Genomic DNA, 25,133 nt, shown 5'->3' on the forward strand with positions numbered 1-25,133 from the left:
CATCCATCCACAATCCATCCATCCTCCATCCATCCATCCATTCATCCATCCATCAATCATCCATCCATTCATCCATCCATTTATCTATCCATTCATCATCCATCCAAAAACCACTCATTCATCCATCCATCCATCCCTGCATCCACCCATCCATCCATTGTCCATCTATCATCCATCCATCATCCATTCTTCCACAATCCATCCATCATCCATCCATCCACAATCCACTCATCCATCCATCCATCCATCCGTCCATCCTTCCACCATCCATCCATCATCCATCCACCATTCATCCACCATCCATCCATACATCCATCATCATCCATCCATCATCCATCTACCATTCATCCATCATCCACCATCCATCCATTCATCCATCCATCATCCACCCACCATTCATCCACTATCCATACATCCATACATCCATCATCCATCTACCATTCATCCATCATCCACCATCCATTCATCCATCCATCATCCATCCATCCATCTATCATCCATCTTCATTCATCTGGATTATCTTCTTCTGAGCTGCTTCTCGCAGTCTTGAGCTCCTTCTATCTTCTTCCTAATCTCTCATTAACTGATGTTCTCTAACTTTCCTGCATTCCTTATTTTACAGTTAATGAAAGTGTCTTCCCTTCACCCTCCAAAAAGCTTCAGTTCTTGGCTGAAGACCAGGCAGACGCCGCCACTCTGCACACGTGTGAGCCGTGTTCACGCGTGTGCTCGTACACCCGCGCCCTGGACATTCCCATATGGGGAGTGTGACGAACAATAGGAAGCACATAAAGTGCAGAGGATTGAGGACAAGCCCACATCAGCACCGGAGCAGACCAGATCAGAGAGAGAGAGAGAGAGAGAGCGAGAGAGCGAGAGAGAGAGTGAGAGTGAGGGAGGAAAAAAATAAATACGGGGGGGATTATTGGAGATGTCACATACGTGGACAGAAAACAGTCAAAAACAGTGTTGGGCTAAAAAGACAAAAGATACGTGTTGACAGCCTGTCAGTCACACACTGCTTCTGGATGTGTCAGCTTCAGGATGCTGCTGTGTCAACCAACATCAACCAAACGAAAGAAAACACACATTCACTGACGTTTAGAGAGGAAAACAGGCAACATAAGCAATGATGATTTAATAGCTTCACCTGGATAAATTAGCAGGTGTGTGTGACGGTAACACACACACACACACGCACACACACAGGAGCAGATGGGAAGCTGAGCGATGGACGCAGATGTGGGAGGAGGGAGGAAAAAGATGGACAGAGCCGAGCGAGGGAAAGGGATGAGAGAGGAGAAGGAGGAGCGACAGCGGTGGGAGATACGCCTCAGATTACCGAGCAGCGCCGGACGCTCCAGAAAGGGATAAAGAGGCGGAGTGGACGCGAGCGTGGCACACAGAGGAAGAGGACGCCTGTGTGCATGAAGCTGGGCCGCAGACATGACTGACGTGAAGAGCGTGTCGTCCATGGAGGTGCCTGAGGGGAAGCTGATGAAGAAGGTCAGTGCATGTCGACTGGTCTGACAGGTCTGATCGCTGAGATGAAACAAGAGTTCACCTGCTTTTTTTTTTTTTGTTTGACTGCGTCTCCATCAGTAAGCTGTTGTTTGCCTCGTCTCCTTCCCTCAGGGTTCCATCAAGAAGAAGATCGAGTCCTTCAGGCGATGGAGTTCAGCCAGTATGAAGCGGCCCCCGAAGCAAAAGGCCAAGACCCTGAGCCTGTCCTCCCCGGTGGGAGACCCCGAGGACCTGTGGCTGCAGGAGGGGGACCGCAGGAAGCTGCGCCCCATCGTGGACTCGGTCTTCGGACAGGTAGGACGCTGAGGCTGGCATCTCCACCGAGGACCGTGGTCAAGCTGAGGCCCCTCAGCTGGGTTTGCAAGGAAACAAAACAAAACATTCATCGTCCACATCCACACCAGAGTCTCTGTGGTTTCCATCCTGAGCGAGTGAGAGGCGAGCTGGGTGCTCTCACACTACCCTCACAGCCGCGCTGCAGGGGGCGTTTGGACAAAGTTTGAAGGACATTTCAGAGAAAAACATGGCAGTTTTTTCACTATGTGGAAGATTTTTTTCTGCTCTGAAGTGGTGAAAAGTGGAAACCTGTGCTTTACTGTCAGTATTCCACTTCACCTTGACTTGTTTTTACTGATAAGAGATGGTGGAGTTGGACCGTAATCTTTCTCAGAGCTAATCTAGAGGGATGTGTTTCACATCACTGGAGTTTGGATAGTTTTATTTTATTTTATTATTTTTTATTCAACCTTTATTTATCCAGGAAAGTCCCATTGAGATTAAAAACCTCTTTTTCAAGGGAGTCCTGGGAGTTGCAGGGTTACAAAAAGTTTGTTTTATCACCATCAAGAACAGGAGATGCATTGCAATTGCTAATTCCAGCTGGTTTCTTGTTAATTGTTAACTAACAGGCATGTTGAACCATCAGCATTGTAATTCACGACTAAACTGCACCAACAAGGACACACCGTAAGTGATAGGTACAAAACTCTTTGTAGCGAAGAACTTGAAACGTGAAATGCCAACATGATGAATTACAAATGGTTAATGTGTAATTTCATCATTTCCTTTTTATTCATCCTATCTTCAGTTATTTATAAGTAGCATAAACAATACATATTGTCCATTTTTATCGATTCCCTTTGTTCTGATTCCTTTAATTGATTGTTTAATTGATGCCATAGCTGCAACACAGTCAATTTAACATTTTAGGTTAAATAAAGTACATGAAAAACAATCTGTAGTGATGAAAGGGAATCATTTAAATCAACTAGTTACTGAACTGAAATAAAGTCTTTCAGCAGAGTTTAAACAGAGCAGACGTACAGTTTGTTTCATGTCTTATGAATTAACTTGAGGGATAAATCTAAATCTTTCTGAGGTCTTAAGCTCTCGTCTGGTGTCTGTTTCTCTGCGTTCGTTAACAACTGTGTCAAACTGAACGTGGAGGATTGCTGTGTTGGTCTGAATGAAGAGGAACTTTTCAGCATCATGAGTTACATAAGACACGCAGGATGATAAGCTGTGGAGATCTGAGTAACCTGGAGCGGCCCTCTGACCCCGGAGTGACCACCACCCAAAGACAAACATGACGGGATTATTCTCTTTCCAGTTCAGCTCCGTATGGAGGAACGTGGAGAGAAACGGCCAGACAGGAGGATGGTTCGTGTTTTGATCCACGTCAGCCAAACGGATCAGAGACATGCTGAGGAGGAGTCAGACGCCACAGAGAAACGCAGCTTTCCAGGTCTGAGGGGGCAGAATGAGGACAGGAAGGGTTTTAAACTGTCAAACATAAGGTCGGTGGGCCAAAATTGGCCCAGAAGAGGCTGCGATCTGGCCAAACCACCAAGAACATTGAAATATTTCAAATATAACACTGGCTTTTTGTTTTAAAAAATTCTTTAGTGTTTTGGACACAATATAACTGAAATCTGAGCTTCCTCTTTGCTTTCAAACTGGCCTCCAACATGCAAAATGACACAGCTGGAGGTGACTTTTTTTTCTTAATTTCATTGCATTTTGCAGAAGGTTTTATGAAATTTGGCTTCATGTTGAGATTGGAGTCATTTTCAGGAGTAACTGTGAAACATTTTGGAAAAAAAAGAAAAAAAAAAACTTTTTCACAACTTACACTTCACCCACAGCAAAGAGGAACTCCAGACTGACTGTGAAGGTGATCCGGTTCTGGTTCACCGGTCAGACACACAGAAGACGAGGCCTCAGTCTGCTTTAACTTGTTTTGGTGTTTGATATGAGGTTAAATCATCACATTATGAAGAAATAAAGAATAAACTAAAAGCATTAAAATGCCCACTTTCTCGTGTTGGCATGTTTAAAGTCAAACAGATACCAGAGCAGCAGCTTTCAGAGCAGATCCATATGTTATCATGAGAAAAGAAAAGTTCCTTTCTTTGGCTTTTGAAAGGTTTAGACTATTTTAATTCTCTACAACACATCTGGTTAGTCTAAGACAAGTAAAAACTAAACTTTTTGAACTATTACATGGATTTTTATACTTTAAAATGTGATTTTTTTTGTGACAGGAATTAGCTTTTTGCTTCACAGTTGGTGGCAAAGTGTTTTGTCTCCTTGGCATTTCAAACGTTTCTGATATTTTGAGAAAAATGAATCGGGAACAATAAATGTGAGACCGTGAGTCTCGAATCAGGAAATGTTGCATCTCATGTTGTTTCCAGTGAGGACGGGAGCGGCTAGCGCCGCTACAGGAAGAAGCTCTTGGGTGGATTTCTCTCTCGCTGGGTTTGCTTGATCTTCCTGAGCTGAGTTGAGCTGACTTCTGAGTCTGAATGATATGACGGAGGATTATACCCAACCTGCAGCAGACATCTGATTCATTCATTCATTCATTCATTCATTCATTCATTCATTCATTCATTTCCCTTCTTTTGAAAATGAGTCTGGTGCAAATGTTTAACAAACATAAAGACTGAGAAAAATGATCAACTCAAAGTTTTGAAAAACCTTCATGGAGCTGCGGAGTTGACCTCTGACCTCAGGAAGGATTTATTGTTTTTAAACAGACTGCTGTAGTTTGCACGTTCGTCCAGAGGTGCTGTTTGCTGCCGGATCTTTCTCCTGTCCTTCACCTCCCTGCTGGAGCGAGAGACTCCGGCTGGGAGCAACAGATGGGCTGAATGATGAGAGAGCGACGGGTGGGGGGGTGGAGGGGGGGTGGAGGGGTGGGATGAGGCTGGACCTGACGGATGACTGGACGTCACGGAGACGGAGAGACGGGATTGATTATGATCTAAAGAGAGATTAGAGTTGGAATGAACGAGACATTCTGTGAGGGAAGAGCTCAACTTGAAGGAGTGCAGTTCAATCTCAGGCTGTTGTTGGTTTTTCTCTCACAGACACAGAGGATGAAGGAGGATGAACGAGTGAACGGGCGTTAATCAGTGACACTGCAGCTGATCCCAGACTTTAATTACTCAGTTTAACGATCGTGTCTGGCAGATTGAACAAGTCAACACTGACTGCTTCACCTTCTTCTCCTCACTGCTTTTTCTCTTTTCAGTCTGAGTCTTTCATCCCGCTTTGGAGGAATTCACACTGATTTAACGTCACAGCTGAGCTGAAAAGGCTGTAAATTCAAACTCAGCCTTCAAATGTGTTCACGCCTGAAAACAGAGAAAAGGTGAAAGTGTTTTCTGTTGGAGAGAAGACCGATCCGATCAGCCTCTCACACTCACACTCCCTCGCCTCCCGCTTGTTTTGGTTTGAAATCATTCCTACATTTCCTCAGGTGGATTTCTTTGGATTTCGTGATTTTTCTTTGGTTTTTGATTTCGGCTCGTTTTTAAGACGAGAACTTCTGTTGGTTTTTGAGAGCCTTTTTATACGAGAACAAACAATGTCAGAAAGTTTTGCGTGTCACCGCAGAACTCGCTAAAACTCGGAGAAACATGGATTCTGACGGTGGCCTGAGCGTCTGGGGTTTCTGTATCTTTGCCTCACAGAAGAATTTGTGTGTTTGACTGATTTCAACGAATAAAGTCAGAGGATTGAGGGGATTTTCATCTGGTTCCTGGTTGCATTATCGCATTTCGTTAGTTTCTGTTTGCACCTTTTAGATTAGATTAGATTAGATTAGATAGAAAACAGAGTGATTAAAAAAAAAAATCACAATACAATGATCCGTTAGCAGTGGGTCTGAAATGGGAATAACTTCCTTGTGTACATTATTGTAATTAAAAGTTGCAGCGTGATTCCTGGAGCGCTGATGAGGACATTGTTATTAAAAGAAGAGCGGCTTTAGAGGACAGATTTAAAAGTGGGTTAGTTGATGGTTGATAATGACGGAGCTTCATACTCAGATAAAGAACAAGCAGTTCTGACCTTCCCGGGACTTTCTATCCCTTCATCCTCATTTTATCTATTTATCTATTCGTGTTTTTGTTTTGTTTTTGGGAGAGGGCCTCTAATCCATCGGACCTCCAGGACCTCCAGGAGGAAACCGGGATCTAACTTTTAGGTCAGGAATGAAATGTGGACAGGTGCAAACGGCATTATCCTCCGTTTGGGAGAGAGCAGTGGATGTGGGCCAGCGCAGCGCCGTATGTGCCTCAGGCTGTGAAACCATGTCAGAACACAGGAGAAAATCCTTTGTTGACTGGATCAGCACTTCTTCTACAACAGATTTCATGTTTTTGACACAGATACCGAAAAAAACCAGGCTGAAATCTCCAAAAAAAGTCTCTTTTTTTCAGCTTCTGACTCTGTTTTTTGCTCAATTAACCTAAAAACCAACATAACTTAGAACCTGAAATCACTTTTCGCTTTATGTTTTAGCTGCTTTTATTCACAGTCTGAAGTTGAAGATGCATTAAATGTCAAACGTGCTCCTTCAGCAGAGACTGATTTCAACATCATGTCAAAATAAAATGGAAAGGTTCAGAAAACGCAACAGTTCGTTACTTTTCCACGAGATCCTGTTCAGCCATTGTTAATGCTGATAGTGTACTGTTTTCTGCGTACACTTATGTGTGGTTTCATGACAAAAAACAGCCAACAGTGCCAACTAGTAGCCCGGCGTGTTAACTACATCACTTTCAAGACATTTCCATGTAGAAGCGAAACTTTTCCAAAACGAAAATGCCAAAAACAAATGTGTTTTCACTTGAACCGCAGCCTGAGACACTATGGAGCGACCGCACAGAAACACAGGATGACAGAAGAAGACCAACATGAACCAGAGCGAGCAGAGCGAGCCTGCACAGCCTACAGTGTGTAAAACACACACACAAACACACAACATCCTAAACATGAACATGGCATGTGACTGTGGCAGGTTGTAATTGAGTTTAAAACAGATTGGTTTGATGGATTTATATTTATTTTGCTGACGCGGTAAAAACTGATATTTCATCGTCTAACCTAAAAAACAAAAGCAAAAATACTGTAAGTTGGATTTTCTTTTATTACATCCCACAATAAACTAATGTAAGAAGTGATCCACTGCTTTAATGTAATCTCTAATCTGATCTCCTGTGTGGTGTTACTGAATGGACTGTTCCTAAAAATGATTTTAAAAAATTAGATGAAGACATTGATCTCTCTCTCCCACAGATCTCTGCAGTCCTCACTTTGATTATTTACTGGAGAAATTTGATGCCCTGAGATCAAATATGAATTAAAATAAATTGTATTCTATTTGCATTAATTAATATTGCAAAAAAACACAAAGTCGAGTAAAGACAAAATGCTCTTTTCACAGAATTTGAACATACTTAGTCTCTATTAAATGAATATCCAGGATGTAAATATTTAGAAAGCTAAAATATTTATAAATTTAGGCTGTGGAAGTGTGGATAATTGTTGTACAATAAATAAATAAGAAATAAATAAGAACATAAGCGAAGAAAGATAAGTTTTTACTAGTTTTGAACGTTTTTTAAATCGTAACATTGCCCTGAAATGAAAGTGTTTATACATATGATGGTGAGAGGGTGAATCCTTGTTTCATCACTATATTTCCTCTCGTCTGATGGATGAAGCTGAAAGGGCTTAAGGTCGTTTCATTTCACTGAGTTCTGCTGCGTTCAGCTTTAAAGCACGAGTCGCGCGGCTCGTCGATAATGCCGCTCACGGTCAGATTGTCACAGGAGGAAACTTCATTTCTCATCTCTTATCTCACGTATTTGTTCATTTTCCAGACAGATCATCTCGCGTTAAAGGTCAGAAAGTTACGTATGGATTATGTATAAAATGTTTACAGAGACTGAACCGTGTGAGCTGTTCTTCATTTTCTCTCAGTAAAGTGATTAAAATTAAAATATTACAGTTTAACTGGCCTTAAAGCATCAGGAAACTCTAATTACTGTCGTTAACTCATATTTTTATATACTTTCATAGATATTTTGGAGAAAAGAATGTAGCTTTACTCGCACTTTAAACTTGTTAATCGCCTTTACTTCCTTTAGAATCATAACTTAATTCTATTTATACTGCAAAATACGTGTAAATTTGGCATTTTGGCATCTTATTAGCTGTATTGGCTCAGCTTCCTTCCACCTTTTTAACCCTAACCGTCAGTGCACCACACCTCCCCACGTCACCAGGCCCCGCCCCTTGTGACGCGAGATTTCCTAATCCGCAGACACCACTGTACTGTAATTACCTTAATGTTTGTCGTTGCAATGTGTTTTGAAATGACATAACTGACAGCGTGGCTGTACTTGAATATGTTTTAACCACAGTTTATTGGTTGACAAAACAAATTTGTGTCCAGCAGTTATTGTTCATGTTTATTAGATGTGTATTAAGCTCATAGACATTTTATACAGGTACACTGACTCTTTAGGAAGGTTTCTATCGGAAATTATGCATGATTTTTCTGGGAAATTTGCATTAAATATGAACATTTTATGCAGGTAATTTGAATAGAATTTTAACACTGTCAAAGTAAAGTGATCCTCTTCCAACCTCACAAACACTTTAATCAATCAGAGATCCATGTAGCAGGCATGCTGTTGTCGTTTCTGGTCTAGGAGGGAAAATCTGAACAAAGCAGCTCAGAACCTGCAAGAGAAAAGGCCAGCGACCTTTATTTAGTGGCGTTATGAGGCAGGTCATGATGGAGAAACTGATGAAAGAGAGAGGCCTTCTCACAGCGACACTCTGCTGCGTGTTGACAGTTTATGCATCTACATGATGTTTAGAACTGCAAAAAATCAGGGAAAAGTTACACTTTTTGATGGAAAAAAAAACAATGCAAAAGAAGCAAATCTGGTTGTTCAAAAACAGGCTCTTTGGTTTTAAAAGAACTTGTGAAACTGCAGGGAAATGATTTTCACAATGATTCTGTCATCAGCTACAGAAATCTAGCCAGATGTTTGTGCATCACAGTTTTTTAAGCTGCTGATTGTGAAAAAAAATGAGATTTTTAAGTCTTCCTACATTAGTAAACAGCTCTCTATAGCAGGGGTTTCAAACGTAAGACCTGTGGGCCAAAACTGGCCCTCATGAGGCTCCAATCTGGCCAAACCACCAAAATTTAAAAAAAAAAAACATTGATTTGTGGACTTTGGTTTGAGTTTTTGTATATTTTTCTGCATTTTGCACCAGAAAGTTTCTATACAATTGTTCTTCTTCTCAGAATGTAGTAGTTTTCGGTTGTGGTAGGGGAATTAGTGTTTAGTCGTGGTGAAAATATCCATATTTTCATCATGTGCCACAACTAAGAAAAACTTAAAAGTTTGAATTTTAAGGTTATTGTGGCTCCACCTTACTGCTCCACACAGAGGAGTTCATCTGAGTTTCCTCTCCTCATCGTCCATTAAATCAATTCTGACTTCTGGAGATAGAATTATTACAGTCAGAATATCATGACGACTGGGATTTTTTTTGTCCATCTGTGGAGTTGAGCGCCTGCAGCCTACTTCCCTCACATGACCCTCCCGCTGAATTTGTGTTTGTGTGTCAACACGTAGAAACAGTGATTCTCCTGCTCTCGTCCAAACCGTCTGACCCACCGTGCGGCGCAGCGGCGAGCGTGGCGTGCCAGGGAAAAATCCCCGCTGCTGGAGCGCGTCCACCATGTTGTTGAGGGCGCGGCGCCGGGTTTCCTGTTTGGCCTGGCCTCCGGCCCGGCCTCTGGGGCATCTGTTGTCGAGGGATGGAGAGTCGCTTCTCGCCCAGCTGCTCGGTTTTGATGGGTTTTAAAAGCTTTGTGTTCACACCAGGTGTCCAGATTTTATTTGAAAGTAGAAAAAAAACAAAAGTACGAGTGCGATCCCACAGCTTCTTCTGCAACTCTTTAATCCCACCTGAAGATGTTTTTTAATCTCACACATCCTGCTATTGTTTGAAAGAGAGGGAAAAAAAGCCTTTACAAGGCCGAATCTTCCATTTCCTGATCAGTGCTGTGTCCAGCTGGAAGGAACACGCTATTATATAACCGAGACACTGAAGATTTAAATCCCTTTGTTCTGCCTCATCCAGTTTTATTTCATTTCCTGTAGAAAAGACGGCTTCGCTTTGTCTTCATCATTTATCTGAATGTGTTAAAATATCACATCAGTCTGAATCCGTCCTGCTCTCTGATCCCTGGATGGATCTGAATGAATCTTTTTTTAAAAAATCAGATTGAGGTGTGAGACTGACACCTGCTGGTGGCGCGAGAGGATTACAACTGAGTTTTTGTAATCTCTGTAATTCACAGTCTGGCGCCTCCTGCTGGACATACAGCGGCACTGCACGCTGAAGGGAAAATCTGGTGTCTGCTGCAAACTATCAAACTCATTTTATGTCCTGTTTGTTTTCAATCAGAGGTGAACTGATAATCTAAAGGGATTAAATGAGGCCTTCCGTTCTGCACACACGTTTCAATAATCACAGCAATTAGAATAGAAAATACTTTATTAAACTTGCAACCCAAGCATGAACAAAGACACATATTTTAGTCTAGTTTGAAATGGAAATGCAGTATAAAGCTTTGGTTACAGTGTTTTTTTTTTTTTTTTTTGTAGGTTAGATATAAATGTTATTTTTTTCATTCAATTTAATGGATTTTAATATTAAATTACATATTCTTTTGCTCTCTGGTTTTTCAAATCATCTTTTAAATTGATGTAACTGCTATTGGGTTTTTTATGGTTTAGTTCCTACAGATCTCTGTCAATTTTGTGTTTGTTTCTTTTAATTCCGATGATCATTAAGTTGCAGAGGAGTGAATCCTACATCCTTATAGTGGATAATAAACATTCAAATGACATAAATGAGCAAAATAAGCAGTGGAAAGAAATGATGCCGGTTTTGGAAAAAGCTGAAAGTTTAAAATGTGTACAGTAAAAGTATGAATAACTGAGTGCATCAAAACTGGGAAGGTCCTCTGGAAATGTCAGGAATGGCTTCATTTGTAACTTGAACCCTGCTGTCAGAATAATCGATCAGAAGTCAGACGTTTGACCCAAACTGACCTCCTGCTCCTCGTGTCGCTCTCTATGTCTCTCTACGCCTCACATTTCCATTTTTTTCTCTTCCTCATCCACCTCTATAGTACAGTATCATCGTGTTCGGTTGCTTTATGAGTTTAGTATCCCTGATAATATGAAGCTAACTGCAGGTTCCACCCTCGACAATAATCACTGAGGATGCATAATGACTGGATTCTGAAGTGATTTCTAAACAAACCAAGACAAAACCATAAACTGAGGAGGCCGCCGGGCGGAAGGGGCTGACCCAAACCCCAACGAGTGAATATGGAGAAATGTAGAAAAATGTGCCAGTTCTCCTAAAATGAGCAGGATTAGAGGTGGAGTTGCTCTGCACTGACCTCGCTCAAACTGTGCTAATCTCTGGCAGACGCACAACACCACACGACATGATTAGTCCCATCAGACCCACAACCACACACTGATGTTCACATCCTGTCCGAACAGACGGCACCGGCAGGGGCGGAGTGGGAATCATGACTCCAGACAGAATGTGTTCAGACTGGAAAATGAGATGCAGAGTGTTGAGTTTCCAGCACATTAATCGACTGGCATCCATTTATAGCTTTCAGTTAGGCTGTTTTTAGTTTATTGAAGCTAAAGATAAAACATACTTTTCAAGTGGTTGACGACAACAAACCGCTGTCGTGTAAAAGAACTCCCGAAACAGTGACGTTTTTACTGTCTTCACTTGAGCACGTCGTGGTGTAAACCGGGCTTTACTTCCTCTCTTCTGGTCTCAGTCACAGCGTAGGTTTAGTGACGACTTCACTGAACTCATTTCAGAGTGTGTGTGGGTGTGTGTGGATGTTTGCCTCTTGTTTGCCGTGTGGTCGACTGAGGAGCAGCTTGGAACGAAAACAGAAATACTGAGCAGAAGTGATGAGCTCCAACTGGAATATTCATCCCTGGTTGCACACTGAAGCATGACTGAAGTGTGGAGTTTGCATCTTCTCAGTGCAGCTTAACATGAGAGGTCAAAGGTGACCCGTCTGGTTGAAACCACCCTGCTCATTTCTTACCAAGCTTGTAAAACCAAATGAAACTTGATATAATACAATTCTGTAAACTCTGACATCAGTTTTGATGTGATAGTAAGCCTTGAGATAGAAATCTGTCAGAGAAATAACATTTTCACATTTTATTTAAAACTTTCTTGCTGGTATTCAAGGACTTGCTGGATTTTGTGGCTCCTGAAGTTTTATTTTTTTCGTTTTCTGCCAGTTTTTGTATTTTCACTGCCAGTGACAGGATGAGGGTGTTCAGTGGAGGATGTTGGGATCTTTTTTTTTTCTTTATTTCAGATTCTTTAAAGTTGTTTCTCTTTGTCTTTTTACTTTTGACGGAGATTCCGTTTCTCCCTCTTCAAGCCCTGATATTCTCTTTAGCCTGTCAACATGGCTCTTTCCCTCTAATCTGAAATGCCGGGGATTAAACCGGCAGCAAGCCCTGCCTCTATAAATCTGCCCCCCCCAACCACACACACACACACACACACACACACACACACTCATCGCCCTCTGTCCCTCTCGTTATGCCAGAACAGTCATTTTCAGAGCGTAAGCACGATGTTTCCCCGGCAGAGAGGGGATGGTGGCGGTGATGGATTGGATTAAGTTGGTCCAAATTCAAAGGATCACTGGTGGCGAGATGGGGGTGACAGAGAGACAGGGACAGAGAACATAGTGTGTGAGGAAGAGAGAGAGAGAGAGAGAGAGAGAGGGAGATGGGCGAGTCATGCAATCAGAGGCCGGGCCTGGCAGCAGCAGCAGGTTGTTCCAGCCCAGATTTGCAGCCCTCTCTCACCCCGCCCCGTCAATCCCCCCGCCGCCCGGCCGCCGCCCTACCAGCACCACGCTAAACGCTTCAGAGCTCATCGCCGCAGCCTCCAGCAGCCTATAGGATCTCGCCGTTTAATGCGGCGTGGGACGGCCGTGGTGCTCAGCCCCCCGCCGGACCGCCGGGATCTGGGACGCGGCTGCTAGTCTTGGGTAAAACGCCGCTGGTCGGAGCGGCAGCGCTGGCCTTCGCCTCGCCGGGGTCACACGGCGGGGTCACACTCTGAGACGCTCTGGATCTAATATGGACTCTGGACCTTGATGTAGCGTTCGAGCAGAGAAAGGTGAAAAAGAGTAGAAACCTGGGAGAAGCAGAGGAGGAGAGGGAGGGAGGTGATGGGAAACATCAACAAGGCTTCTAAAAAGAACAGCAACAGGAAAAAGGTAAGAACTCTTGAATGTGGGCTTCAGGGATTTCTCAGTCAGTCAGTCACGTAACTGACGGATTTCTGATTCCTGATGCGTCACCATGACAGAATTATTAGTTTAACAGTCTTTAACCTGGACTCATGATCTTCTCCAAGGCGAGGTCGCCCACAGAGGGGAGCGGCGCCCCGCTGGCGGCCGCCGTGCTGGGGGGCCTGGGAGGTGGCGAGGGGGAGGAGGTGGAGGCGGACACGGAGGACGAGGAGGAAGGAGGCAGCGAGCGGGAGTTCGATGAGCCGCTCTGCGCTCTGGTTAAGAACTGCAACATGCTGCACAACATAGTGGGGCCCGCCTGTATCTTCCTCAGACAGGGCTTCGCACAGAGCCAGCTCGTATGTATCACACACACACACACACACACACACACAAATAGATAGATATATAATCAGAGAATCCTTTCATTTCTTCTCATATTGTCCAAGTGAAGGTGATGTCAAGATCAACCAGCAATAGAGAAGTAAGGAAAAAAGAAGCAGATAGAAATGGTGAAGAATTAAAGAATTAAAGAGGTGATATCTTCACCTTTCAGAGTCACCAGCTGTAAAATGTGGAGCAGGGTCAGGAACAGGTGAACTTCTACACTGTAACTGTTTCACATCATGAATCAGACTGTGCAGTGGAGCCGGTGGTTTAATGCTCCGCTCCTCTGTCAGATTAATGTCTCCTGAAGGCAAGGCAGAGGTGGCAAAATGAAATACAGTCCTTCCCTGGCTAATTGCAGAGAGCCATTAGAGCAGTGGAGCAGTGGTGTGGTCAGTGAGCAGGTGGTGCTGAAGACCCCTGAAGACACGCTGGGCGACCTGCAGCTGCATCTGAAGGACAAATACTGGAATACTGAGAGACTGAAATGTGTGAAATCCTCTTTATATTCAGTATTTATTCTCTTATTGTCGTCTAGAGTTGACCGAGTGTGTGTTTTCACTGAGCAGCAGAGAGCTCAGGTTACTTTCAGGGTCAATACCATGAAAAATGACATTTCCATCAACTTTCACAGTATGTCATGACTGGTTTTCATGTAACAAATCAACAAAAACATGTTTTATAACTCTGTTAAACAGCAAGAAAAGAAATGCAGAATTTCATGAACTGATCAAGAAATTATATCAAGTGAACCAACGTGCATCGACTAAGGAAACATCCAGTCAAATCTGAAAAGTAGCGACAATAACTCTGACCTTTTGCAATAATTAATATAATTATATAATCAAATATATACTTTAATTTAATGTGAATTACACAACCTGGGGTCGTATCATGTCTATAACATAATAATGTCCAAGTAGTCAGTGACATTTATGAATGTTAAAAAAATCCATTGCATGAAGAAAAAAGAAGATGTTAAGAATGCAGAATTTTGACGAGACTATTAGGTCGTTTTTTTTTAAGATAAATCTGTGTAGTCAGATTTTGGAGAACAAATTAAGGACCTGTATCATGCTTTTTTAGCTAGTCCAAACCCTATTATTGGCATTAACATGGTAATAGTTTATTTTTGGCGCTAAGGAAAAGTCATTTTGTGTTAAATAAAGGATTTTCAGAGGTTAATTCTGAAACCCGGAAGAGAAAATGCTCTGTTTCACTGAAAATCCCGCTTCTCCCCCTGTGGACTTTGACTGACAGCGTACTTCAACCAATCGGAGCTACGTTAGCGTCTCTAAGGGGGTTAGCGCACTTTAGCGCTTTAGCTTTAGCTTGTCTACACGGAAAGACACACGAAAACGTCTTTTCCTGTTAGAAACTCACCAAGCGCAGACCCTTCAGACTCTTGCTCTTGCTTGATTGTTGCTTTCAGACGAGGGTTAAAGTTTATCTCCGTAATCGGAGATACAAAAAGCGGCAACGCTGATTGCCGGGGGGAGGGGGGGGGGGGGGGGGGGGGAGGGGGAGGGGGGGGATCCTCAGTGGAAAATGCAAATCAGCTGCATGCTGGTCAGAGGACAGTTGGCGTGTTGTCTGCACGGGGGTGGGGTGGGAGACGAGTGGCGGGGAGGAGTTCAACTTTTGTGACGTACTTAGGTTTGAAGAGTTTCAAACGAGCTGTTTTCTACCTGAAGGGAGGGGCTGCTGTAGAGAGCAGCAGACTGAAAGAGATTACTCAGACATGTGTGGAAGAACGCAAATAACATTTTGGGGGTGGTTTTTAAGGGAATTCAACTTTGGGGCATGAATAAAACCTTAAAAAAGTGGATTTTGCATGATATAGGTCCTTTAAGGATTAAAGTGTAGCAGAAGACTGATGCAGAACAGGAATCATCGCTGATCAATACATGTAAACAAACTGGGTTTAATGAGGAGATACAATCATGTTGAACAGATTTCAGATCAAGTTTTGATTCTGCCTTCTCCAGGAGGTTTCTCAATAAGATCTGCCCACTTCTGCTCTGTTGAATCGTATTTTGGGAGTTTTGTCGTCTCTCCTCTTTGTAAGTCACACATCATCCTTAGAGACAAAACCATTTTAAGTGTATCAGTGTCTTTACAACTGGCCGGGACTTTTATGTGTGGAGCCTGCATGTTCTCCCTGTGTGTGTGTGTGTGTGTGTGTGTGTGTGTGTGTGTGTGTGTGTGTGTGTGTGTGTGTGTGTGAGTGTGTGTGTTGGCTTCCTCCAGTTTTCTTACATGCCTGTAATTTCAATGGCCGAGGTTTGCCCTTCAGTGTGAATGTGTGTGTGTGTCAGTGTGTGTGTGTTTGTGTTTGTCCTGTGATGGACTGGAGGTCTGTCCAGGTTGTGTCACCCATAGCGAGCTGTGATTGGCTCCAGCTCCCAGCTACCCTGAACAGCATGGTGAAGGACATCATATCATTTGCATCATATCATATAGTATCGTTTTGCATCGTACCGTTTGTCATTTTGCATCTTTTGTATCATATTGTATTGTATCATTTCTGTCACACTTTGTCCTGTGCTGTTGCACATTGTATCATGTCATCATTTGTATCATATTTTGTCGTTTGTATTATTTTGTATTGTGTCATTTTAATATCATATTGCATCATTTGTATCTTCTCATATCACTTCAGTAGTATTGCATCGTTAATGTACATACTGTTTGTTTCATATCGTGTCGCATTGCATGTTATTCTTGCCTCTAAAATAAAGTATTAAAGGCACAGAGGATGTGACAGTTGATTTCTGTCACCTTCAGAACAGGATGTGTGCCATTCACTCTTCACAGAAAATCACATTTCTTGCTGTATGACGACTCTAAAGCTCCAGAGAGTCGCTGGATCCTGCGTTGGAGTCTTGAAGCCCTCTGGGACCGCCAAGATCACATGGCGCTGTGTGGACTGTGAGGGTCCACGTAACAACAAGAACACAACAGGGTAGTCTCTCTGCAGCTGACTTGGGAAACCGGCCGTGGTTCTTTTGAGGTTGCTGCTGTTGCTGAGATATATTTTTGAAAGTCATGATGAGAAAGGGGGTCCTCTGCCATACTTAGAGGGGATTTTCAGCGGGGAGTCGTTCTGCAATGCGTGAATAAGTCGATATTTTGGAGCAACAGCCCCTTTTCTAGACTGGTGGTTTGGTCTCTCATCAGGTCTACAGACACCTACCAACAGATGCTGCCATTGGTTCAATGAGTGTGTGAATTAATGGGTTAACGTGTCGAGCAGCTTGAGTCTGAAGTGTTAGCATCTGAGTTCTCATCGGTAGTACACCGCTCTGACATGTTTCCAGACAGCTGGGTGAATTCATGAGCTCCATCCAACAGTGGTCTCAAACTCGTTTTACACCTGAATGACTCAAACATGCTGAATGGATGGTGTGTTATCATCGGCATCCTGGAGGATCCACAAACTGCTTTCTCCACAAGATTTCCTATTTTATCTAATATATTACAAATTAACAGTGGTTCCAAACTTCTTTATTCCCTGATACAGCTCCTTCAGCACACATTGAGAAGCAGTGCTTCAGGCTCTTGACAGTGGATTTCATTGATGATGTCTCACCAATACTTTTTGCCACCTTGTAAACCAGTTGAACAGAAAAGGTTCCTGATCTTACTGACGGCTCCAGGAAGGGTAAAAGGTTGGGATTCCCCGGTAGATTACGCAGATTAGGATGAGGCTCGTCTTTGCTGAAAATTAATCCCATAATATCCTTTCTTACTTGAAATAGTGAGCTACAAATTAACAGCACAGACAAGGATCTTATGTGTGCATTTTATTTCATTGTGGGTCTGTTGAAGACACACAGAGTTACAAAATCAGCTTATTCTAAGAGTCACAGATATTTATTCAGACTGCAGAAGTTCAGCCTGCCTGGCCGTTCAGGCTGTACAGGTGCTTGTTTATTAGAAGGCTGACAGGACTTCTCTGCAGATGTTAATAAAAAATAAATAAATAAGTAAAAATCAGCGGCAGATAGCGAAATGAAAAACCGATAAGCCTTCGTGATTTGTAATACAATTTACTGCTGTAATCTCCCTGCTACTGTTCTCTGGCTGCATCCTTTAATCCGGGCCTGTATTATTCCTGCTGCTGATGTTGCGGGCTCACAGGACACATCCTGCACACACTCCTCCCGCCGTCGCAGTGTGAGCCACGCCAGCTCAATGTGCACACAGTTTACAGTCTTCTCTCAGATGCTTCTAGATCCTCCTGATTCAGTTTTGTGTTTTTGGTGGTGACTTATTAGACAGATTACTTGACTTGGATTGCTGCTGCACTCGCTGCTGAAGGCCACTGAAAACACAACTTTTTGGAAGCAGATCCCAGGGTGGAACTTTTTTAAAATGCTGTCACCGTGTAAATAGATGAAAACGACACTTTCTGGAAACGCTCACGGCCCGTTCCCATGGTGGAAACAGTCGTACTGCACATGCTCAGTAGAGACAACCAGAACAATGAGTTCCTCCAGAGTGTCAGGACTCCCAGTCCAGAGTCTCCTGGTCCTGGTCCTGGTCCTGGTCCTGGTCCTGGTCTGGATTCTCCTAGACTTGGTGGATGTGGAGTTGACAGCCACTGTAATTATGGTCCCATGCAGTTGTTTGCCCATACGGATGCCGTGTTCTACCATTGTTAATGTCTGTTAATATTATATTTTCCAGATTTTGCATTGTAAATATAAAACTTTCTGAAAGAAATGCAAAAATGATACATCTTCACAAGAAACAACTGAAAACCCTTCAAGTGTTCAAAGAAAGACAATTTGATCTTTCTAAATGCAGCAGTGGTTTTTAAGATTCTAGGTGATTGTCCTCCCAGTGTTAACTCTTTCTGCTCCCTTTCACTCTTGGTTGGTGACTGTATTTACATGGAGCCTTTTTATGTTACAACTGAATGAAATAAAAACAAACAAACAAACTACTTATGTAGAAAAGTCCACAGGGGATATTTCCTTCTTCTTGAAATACTTATTCATCGTTATGGTAACTGTAACAGTGTGAGGGGTCGAAGGACTAAAGATTTGGGTGTTTTTAACCTTCAGAACATCAGCAGTTCATCTCTTCTTGATCTTCCACCACATCTGTTTCCATCTCATCCCATCCTCCTCTGCCTCTTCAGCCATCTACCTCCAAACTCTCCTTCGCTGCATCTATGGTTGTTTTCTCGGCTCTGAGTTCACAAAAAGTTGCTGTTCTTTCAGGATTTTGTTTAATTTCTTTTCCTCACCAGCTCTTTGAATGTAAACTGTATTGAAGTGGACAGTAGTTTATGATTCCTTTGCAGATTTCAGCACCTGTGCAGGTCGTTCACAGCTGATTGAATAGTTGCTGAAGGAGTTCAGACACCAGACGTGCAGCAGACTGCCTCAAAAGTCAACTTGACTCAGATCAAAAATCAGTTAATGTTATCATCGACTCTCTGCTTGAAGGAGTGCAGAAACGAGGGAGGATTCCAAGTATTTTCTGTGCTTTTCCTGAAATAGAAGAGTTAAACTGATCATTTCACCCAGCTGACTGTCTCTTTTTGTGCATCCTGTCTTCTGTCCACGCGGCGGCTGCAGGACAGAGATCTCCGACCGGAGGAAATGGAAGGTACGGAGAAGTCAAAGGCTGAAAGTGAATCCTGGCTTCATCTCTGACTTCATCCTCCTCCTCCTCCTCCTCCTCCTCCTCCTCCTGAACTCCCTTCTGTTCAACCCTCTGATGGTTTCAGTGTGTGTGCTTTTCTCTGCAGCCCGGATTTTATAAACATTAAAAAAAAAAAAATCCCGCACTTTAGACACATTTCTCTTTTTTTCTTTCTGGCTTGAACTGTGCAAGATCAAAGTGAGGGATTATTGTGTTTTTTATTTCAAATGAAAAGATTACTCTTTCCAGTTCAAACACAGATCACCTCTTTTTATTGTTCAGTTGAACTTTCTGTAACACAAACAGTAGCAGAAATACTGTATACCACCCAGAAATATACCTGCACAAAACCTCAGTCGCATGATGAGAATCACGCATTTGTGGGATGAGCAGCAGAGTGGAGTTGAAGGGTTGTGATCAAACACAAAGAGAAATCATCAGGTTTTGCAAATCTATCACATCCTAGATTGTCAGTCTCAGACAAAATGACATTTTCCTGCTGGTTCATGTACATTGAATCTCAGTTTTCTGAAGAAAGCCAACAAATATCTGCACAGCAAGTGAACAGAAACACGTCTTCTTTTGTTTCACTGTTATTTCTCAGGAAATCTGCAGTTCATAAATTCTTTGTGGAATTCTAACGACAGAATGAATCGGATCATTGTAATGAAGACACTTGAAACCTTTTTTTTTCATTTAATTAAAAAAAGATTGGTTCACTTTAAATTTGACTACAGTAACACTTCTCCAAACTGATGGGACATGAAGATACGACTGGCGAGAAATTAAAATAGTAGAAAGAGAAACGGCTTTGGAAGCCTTTTGCAGCCATCAGGTTAATTAGCAAAAGTGCTTGGAGGATTTAAAACATCTGCTCCCAGCCAGATGTCTCTTTCAGGGATGGATTTGCACATTCCGGCATCGCGGTGTTGGACAACACACTACCCACAATGCCCTGCCTGCAGGCCAAACCTCTCACAAATCCAGGACATTGAATGCATCATGATTGAGTAGTGTCATGACGCCATTTACTCAGCAATGTTGACTGACGTGTTGTTGTGTTGTGTCCTTCATCTTAAAGTCTAACTTTAAACTTCTTCTTCAAGATTGAGCTGGGTAACTGCTGACTTTATTGGTTTTCACTATGTTTTACACATCCCAAACTTTTTTGGAATTTGTTGTGAAATTTTCTGAAACATGTTATTGTTCATCCTAAATGGGTCTCATGTGGTATGAATCCATGAATCTTCAGCACTTCAACACTAAAACACACATTTTATCACAAATATGTGTAAACAGTTGAATTTGCAATTTCCAAATGATATGTAGGTTCATGTCAAACGATTTTAACTTCATGACTGGGGGCAGAATTTATATATTGTTTTTGAGGCATGTGTGACACATCTCTATTCCCACATTCACACACTCATGTATCCATCTGGGAGTCGCTGATATCAGGGAAACATTGTCTAGTATCTCTAGTACTGTATTTTTCCTTCGAACCTTCTGATTTCCTCCTGTGTGTCCGTTCCCGGCAGAGCTGCGTGAGGCTTTCAGGGAGTTCGACAAAGACAAAGATGGCTTCATCAGCTGCAAGGACCTGGGCGAGTGCATGAGGACGATGGGATACATGCCCACGGAGATGGAGCTTATCGAGCTCAGCCAGCAGATCTGTGAGTTCTGAACACAGACTGCTGAAGCACTGAAGCATACGTTGAATAATCCATAAATCTTCCATGTATTTCTGTGCAGGGCAACCAGCATCAGTCATTTAGCTGTGATCTAGAACATGTAGCTTACCCAGCATTCACCTGGTAATCAGCAAATATAAAGTCACCTCATGTAAAAGATTTTATGCACTTATTGTAGTTTGAGTACAAGTACAAACCTTTCGCTACACCGAGTACTGATACCAGTAGCCTACTTATTATAAGCCATAAAAGCTCATTTGTACTTAACAGGTAAATGATACGTGAAGGTTATGTGTTACCACAAACCATGTCCACACAGCCTCTACATCGACACTCCATCCTGCAGCCATAGTCTACTGTACACACAGGCAGTGTGTGTGGTTTATTTACACACTCTAGGATGCATATTATGTAGACTATAGACCAAAGCTCGCTGTAGCGTAGCTCTTTAGCATGTAGCATGTAGCACATGGTGAAGATCAAGTTCCTGTTGTTTTCATAGCATTAGTCGTCCTGCTGTCCATTACACCCTCTGGTGGGTCGGTTTTTTGACCCACATGCTAAATTTTTATGCATTAAATCAGTGTTTTAGAGTGATGTGTGCTTGCTTGCCCTCTAGGTGGTGGCCGGGTCGACTTTGAAGACTTTGTGGAACTGATGGGTCCCAAAATGCTTGCTGAGACTGCAGATATGATCGGAGTGAAAGAACTGAGAGATGCCTTCAAAGAGGTCTGCAACATTATCGCTTCACACAGGAACAAAACGCCTGAAGTGCAGATAAATAAACAGTGAAGCATGGTCATGTCTTATTTAGATGAGTTACTCCAAGAATGAATCTGGAGAAGTTTGTTCTTATCAGCAACTCTTGCTTTATGTTATTTGGTGGATTAGAAGACTGAAAAAACGATGTTTGGATTGGATCCTGCCAGAATTTCTTCAGCCGATGTGGTTCTGTCTCAAGAAGAGCACATTCAAGCTAATCTCCCTAAATGTTGAGTTTTGTTGAGATTAGATCTGCTCTCAGGCCTCTCCAACATCTCCAATCAAAAATTCTGAAAGAATCCTGCTCTGTGGTGTTGAACATTTGATCATCAGTGAGGTTAGAATTTGGTCCCAGACTGGAGGTAAAGGATTCTGCCTGGTTCTTCAATCTCATGTCGTTCAACTCTGCATTAGGTGGTGACTGCCAGTCCCCAAGAGTCCTGAAGGATTCTTAAAAAAGAATCACCAGCAAATCATGTCTGCTGCTCATCCCACAAGATATTACACTGCAGATGGATCATTACAAAATGATAAACTTATTAACTGAATTTTAACCTTTTCTCAATGTACAGTTTGACTCTGATGGCGACGGTCAGATTAGCCTCGGAGAGCTGAGGGAAGCCATGAAGAAGCTCATGGGAGAGCAGCTCAACCACCGTGAGATCGACGAGATCCTGCGAGACGTCGACCTCAACGGAGACGGACAGGTGGACTTTGAAGGTGAGCTAAGTAGATTTCAGGTGGAGCAGCTGATAGGGGGTATTTAGAGACACGTCCAGTCGTCTATCTTGGACACAAATTGCATAAAACACACTTAACAACCTCAACAACTGGACCAGTGTGTCAAACACTGTTTAGTCCACATGAGACCCCAGTTTCATCTTGACTGGCCTGAAAAGGTAAACTAGTGCCATACATTTTAAACTGACACTTTTCTTTGCTGTGGTTCAGAGTATAGGTGGTAAAAAAAAAAAAAAAAAAAATTATATTTGCTCTATTTACAACTAAAAATGACAACAATCTCAACACAGCGAATTTTAATGATGCAAAAGTGTAGATTGGTGAATGTTTGAATTGATAGAATCAAACTCGCCAGTCTGAACGCTTTTCTTTCTTCTCCTTCCACAGAGTTCGTGCGAATGATGTCTCGCTGACTCCACAAACCTCAAACTTCCAGACTAAACTCGACACGGGCCAGACTGCACACCGTTAATGTTCTTTCTTTTATGTACAAAGCTGTTTAAATGTCTGTAATTTACCTCCATAACCTCTCAAGTAAGACACGATCCCTTTAATGTTTCTGTCTAATGAATGTCATGTGAGATTATAAAGCGAGGACAGTGTTGAACCAAAGCTCTGGGTTCTCTCTTTAAACTGTTGATGTACATTTTGTTATAAATGAAATACAAAGATAAAAACAGAAGTCTACTTTAGATAGATATAAAACCTTAAGTATATACGTTTTTTGTTTGTTTTGATCAGTTGGCTTTGTTCAATCTGAAGTTTATTATTTCATCTGTCTTGACTATGAAGGCATATGTAGAATAAATATGAATAACTGACTGTTCATCAAAATTACAGCAATAAAACCACATTTGAAATCCTCACTTCAACTTGAATGTACCTGTTGACTGTGTTCTGTGTGGTAGTGTTCTCAAACAGATTGTTAAAATGTATGCATTGTTATTAAAATATACACAAGATCTTTTACATTTAAATATGTTTATGATTAAAAAAATGTAATCGCCACATGAATTCAATGCTGATAGATTTCAACCAGTGCAAACAGACTGCTGATTCTGCACATTTTTAATATCTTTTTTTTTATATATATAATGATTGGATAATAATGATACAGTATATTACAGTCTCAATGTACAAGGTCACACTGGCCTTGGTTTTCAATTTACATCACTGAAATGGTAACTATGACAAAACCAATTACAATAAACAAGTTTTTATTCATCAGATACTGTCCAGATTTCTTTGTGTGTGTGTGTGTGTGTGTGTGTGTGTGTGTGTGTGTGTGTGTGTGTGTGTGTGTGTGTGTGTGTGTGCGTGCGCATTACTCTGCAACTCTATGCAAAACTGACTTTTTTTTATACTTTTTTATTTCAGACATGTAAAATAAACACCTATAAAACATATTTACAGAAGTAAATTCACAACTTTAATATATTCTCACAGTCTCCACAGATATGACATTTAAACTCAATTTCAACCAACATGCACACAAACAGCAGTCATTTACTGAAAGGAGGAAGTGGAGATATCTGGATGTCACCCCCTCTTCGATGACTGACACCCTGTTCACATGACAACGTTTCAAGTGAAAACACATCCTTTTTGTATTTTTGGTTCAGAAAAGTTTCACATTTAGACAACAGGGATGGGGAGTAATGGATTACATGTAACAGCGTTACATAATTAGGATGCAAAAAAAAATGTAACTGTAATCCATTACAGTACATCAAAAAAGTAATCTCGTTACAGGTATGTCTGATGAAAACATGGATTACTGAGCGGGTTTACTTTTGAATATAAGTTGGAAAATACCAGAATTACAACAGACATCTGCGCCGTTCATAACCATCGTGACACTTTGCAGCACTTTACGGCACAAACCTGACACCTCCAGAGATATAGAAACAATAGACAGCATAGACTTAAAGCGATACTTCAACATTTTGGCAAATTGGCCCATTTAGCGCAATTCCTTAGTCATTTCTAACAGCATACTTACTTTTTTTGTGAGGGCGAGCTGTTGTTTATTCAGAGGTGAGTTGGGGAAGGTTTTCGGGACGGACACAATGGAAGTGGATGGTATTTTTGGTTCCCCTCGTCAAACTCATCAAATACACAATCCAACAACCCCAAAACACTTTGGTGGACACGTTATAATCTGCACATTCACTACGCTGTGGAACACCAACAAATAATATTGTAGCGTTACGACACTGAAGCAAATACTGGGAACTATTTTTTCTTTTGAAATCACTACGCCCAGACGCCATGTTTAGTAAGTAGTTCCGTCTTAGCAGTCTTCGCATAAACAACTCAATCTGGTAATTTTGCATTAATATTTCACAGCGTAGTGAATGTGCGGATTATAACGTGTCCACCAAAGTGTTTTGGGGTTGTTCGATTTTGTATTTGATGAGTTTGACGAGGGGGAACAAAAATACCGTTCACCTCCATTGTGTCCGTCCCGAAAACCTTCCCCGACTCACCTCTGAATAAACAACAGCTCGCCCTCACAAAAAAAGTAAGTATGCTGTTCGAAATGACTAAGGAATTGCGGTAAATGGGCCAATTTGCCAAAATGTTGAAGTATCCCTTTAAAGAATAGACACCACATCGACTGCTGTCTTGAAGCAGTCGTCCGCTATACTGTTATATGAATGAAACAACCAGCGATT

At 42.0% G+C, this 25,133-nt stretch overlaps 1 protein-coding gene across 1 annotated transcript; it reads left to right on the forward strand.

The window, feature by feature from the left end:
• The first annotated feature begins 1,366 nt into the window (after window positions 1–1,366).
• Window positions 1,367–22,970, forward strand: cabp2a (calcium binding protein 2a). The gene is made up of 7 exons (XM_030094016.1): window positions 1,367–1,506; window positions 1,636–1,818; window positions 19,195–19,225; window positions 20,800–20,934; window positions 21,572–21,681; window positions 22,287–22,434; window positions 22,843–22,970. The coding sequence occupies exons 1-7, from the start codon at window positions 1,447–1,449 to the stop codon at window positions 22,866–22,868; spliced, it is 693 nt and encodes a 230-aa protein (XP_029949876.1). The 5' UTR covers window positions 1,367–1,446; the 3' UTR covers window positions 22,869–22,970.
• The last annotated feature ends 2,163 nt before the right edge of the window (window positions 22,971–25,133 follow it).

The sequence above is a fragment of the Salarias fasciatus genome, chromosome 6, assembly GCF_902148845.1.
Source record: "Salarias fasciatus chromosome 6, fSalaFa1.1, whole genome shotgun sequence".
NCBI lineage: Eukaryota > Metazoa > Chordata > Actinopteri > Blenniiformes > Blenniidae > Salarias > Salarias fasciatus.

Excerpts from the sequence above, each read along its gene's own strand:
- cabp2a (XM_030094016.1), top strand. The coding sequence starts at position 1,447 with ATGACTGACGTGAAGAGCGTGTCGTCCATGGAGGTGCCTGAGGGGAAG. Across the intron at positions 20,935-21,571 it reads CGAGCTCAGCCAGCAGATCT|GTGGTGGCCGGGTCGACTTT; the intron begins GTGAGTTCTGAA and ends CTTGCCCTCTAG. Across the intron at positions 21,682-22,286 it reads TGAGAGATGCCTTCAAAGAG|TTTGACTCTGATGGCGACGG; the intron begins GTCTGCAACATT and ends CTCAATGTACAG.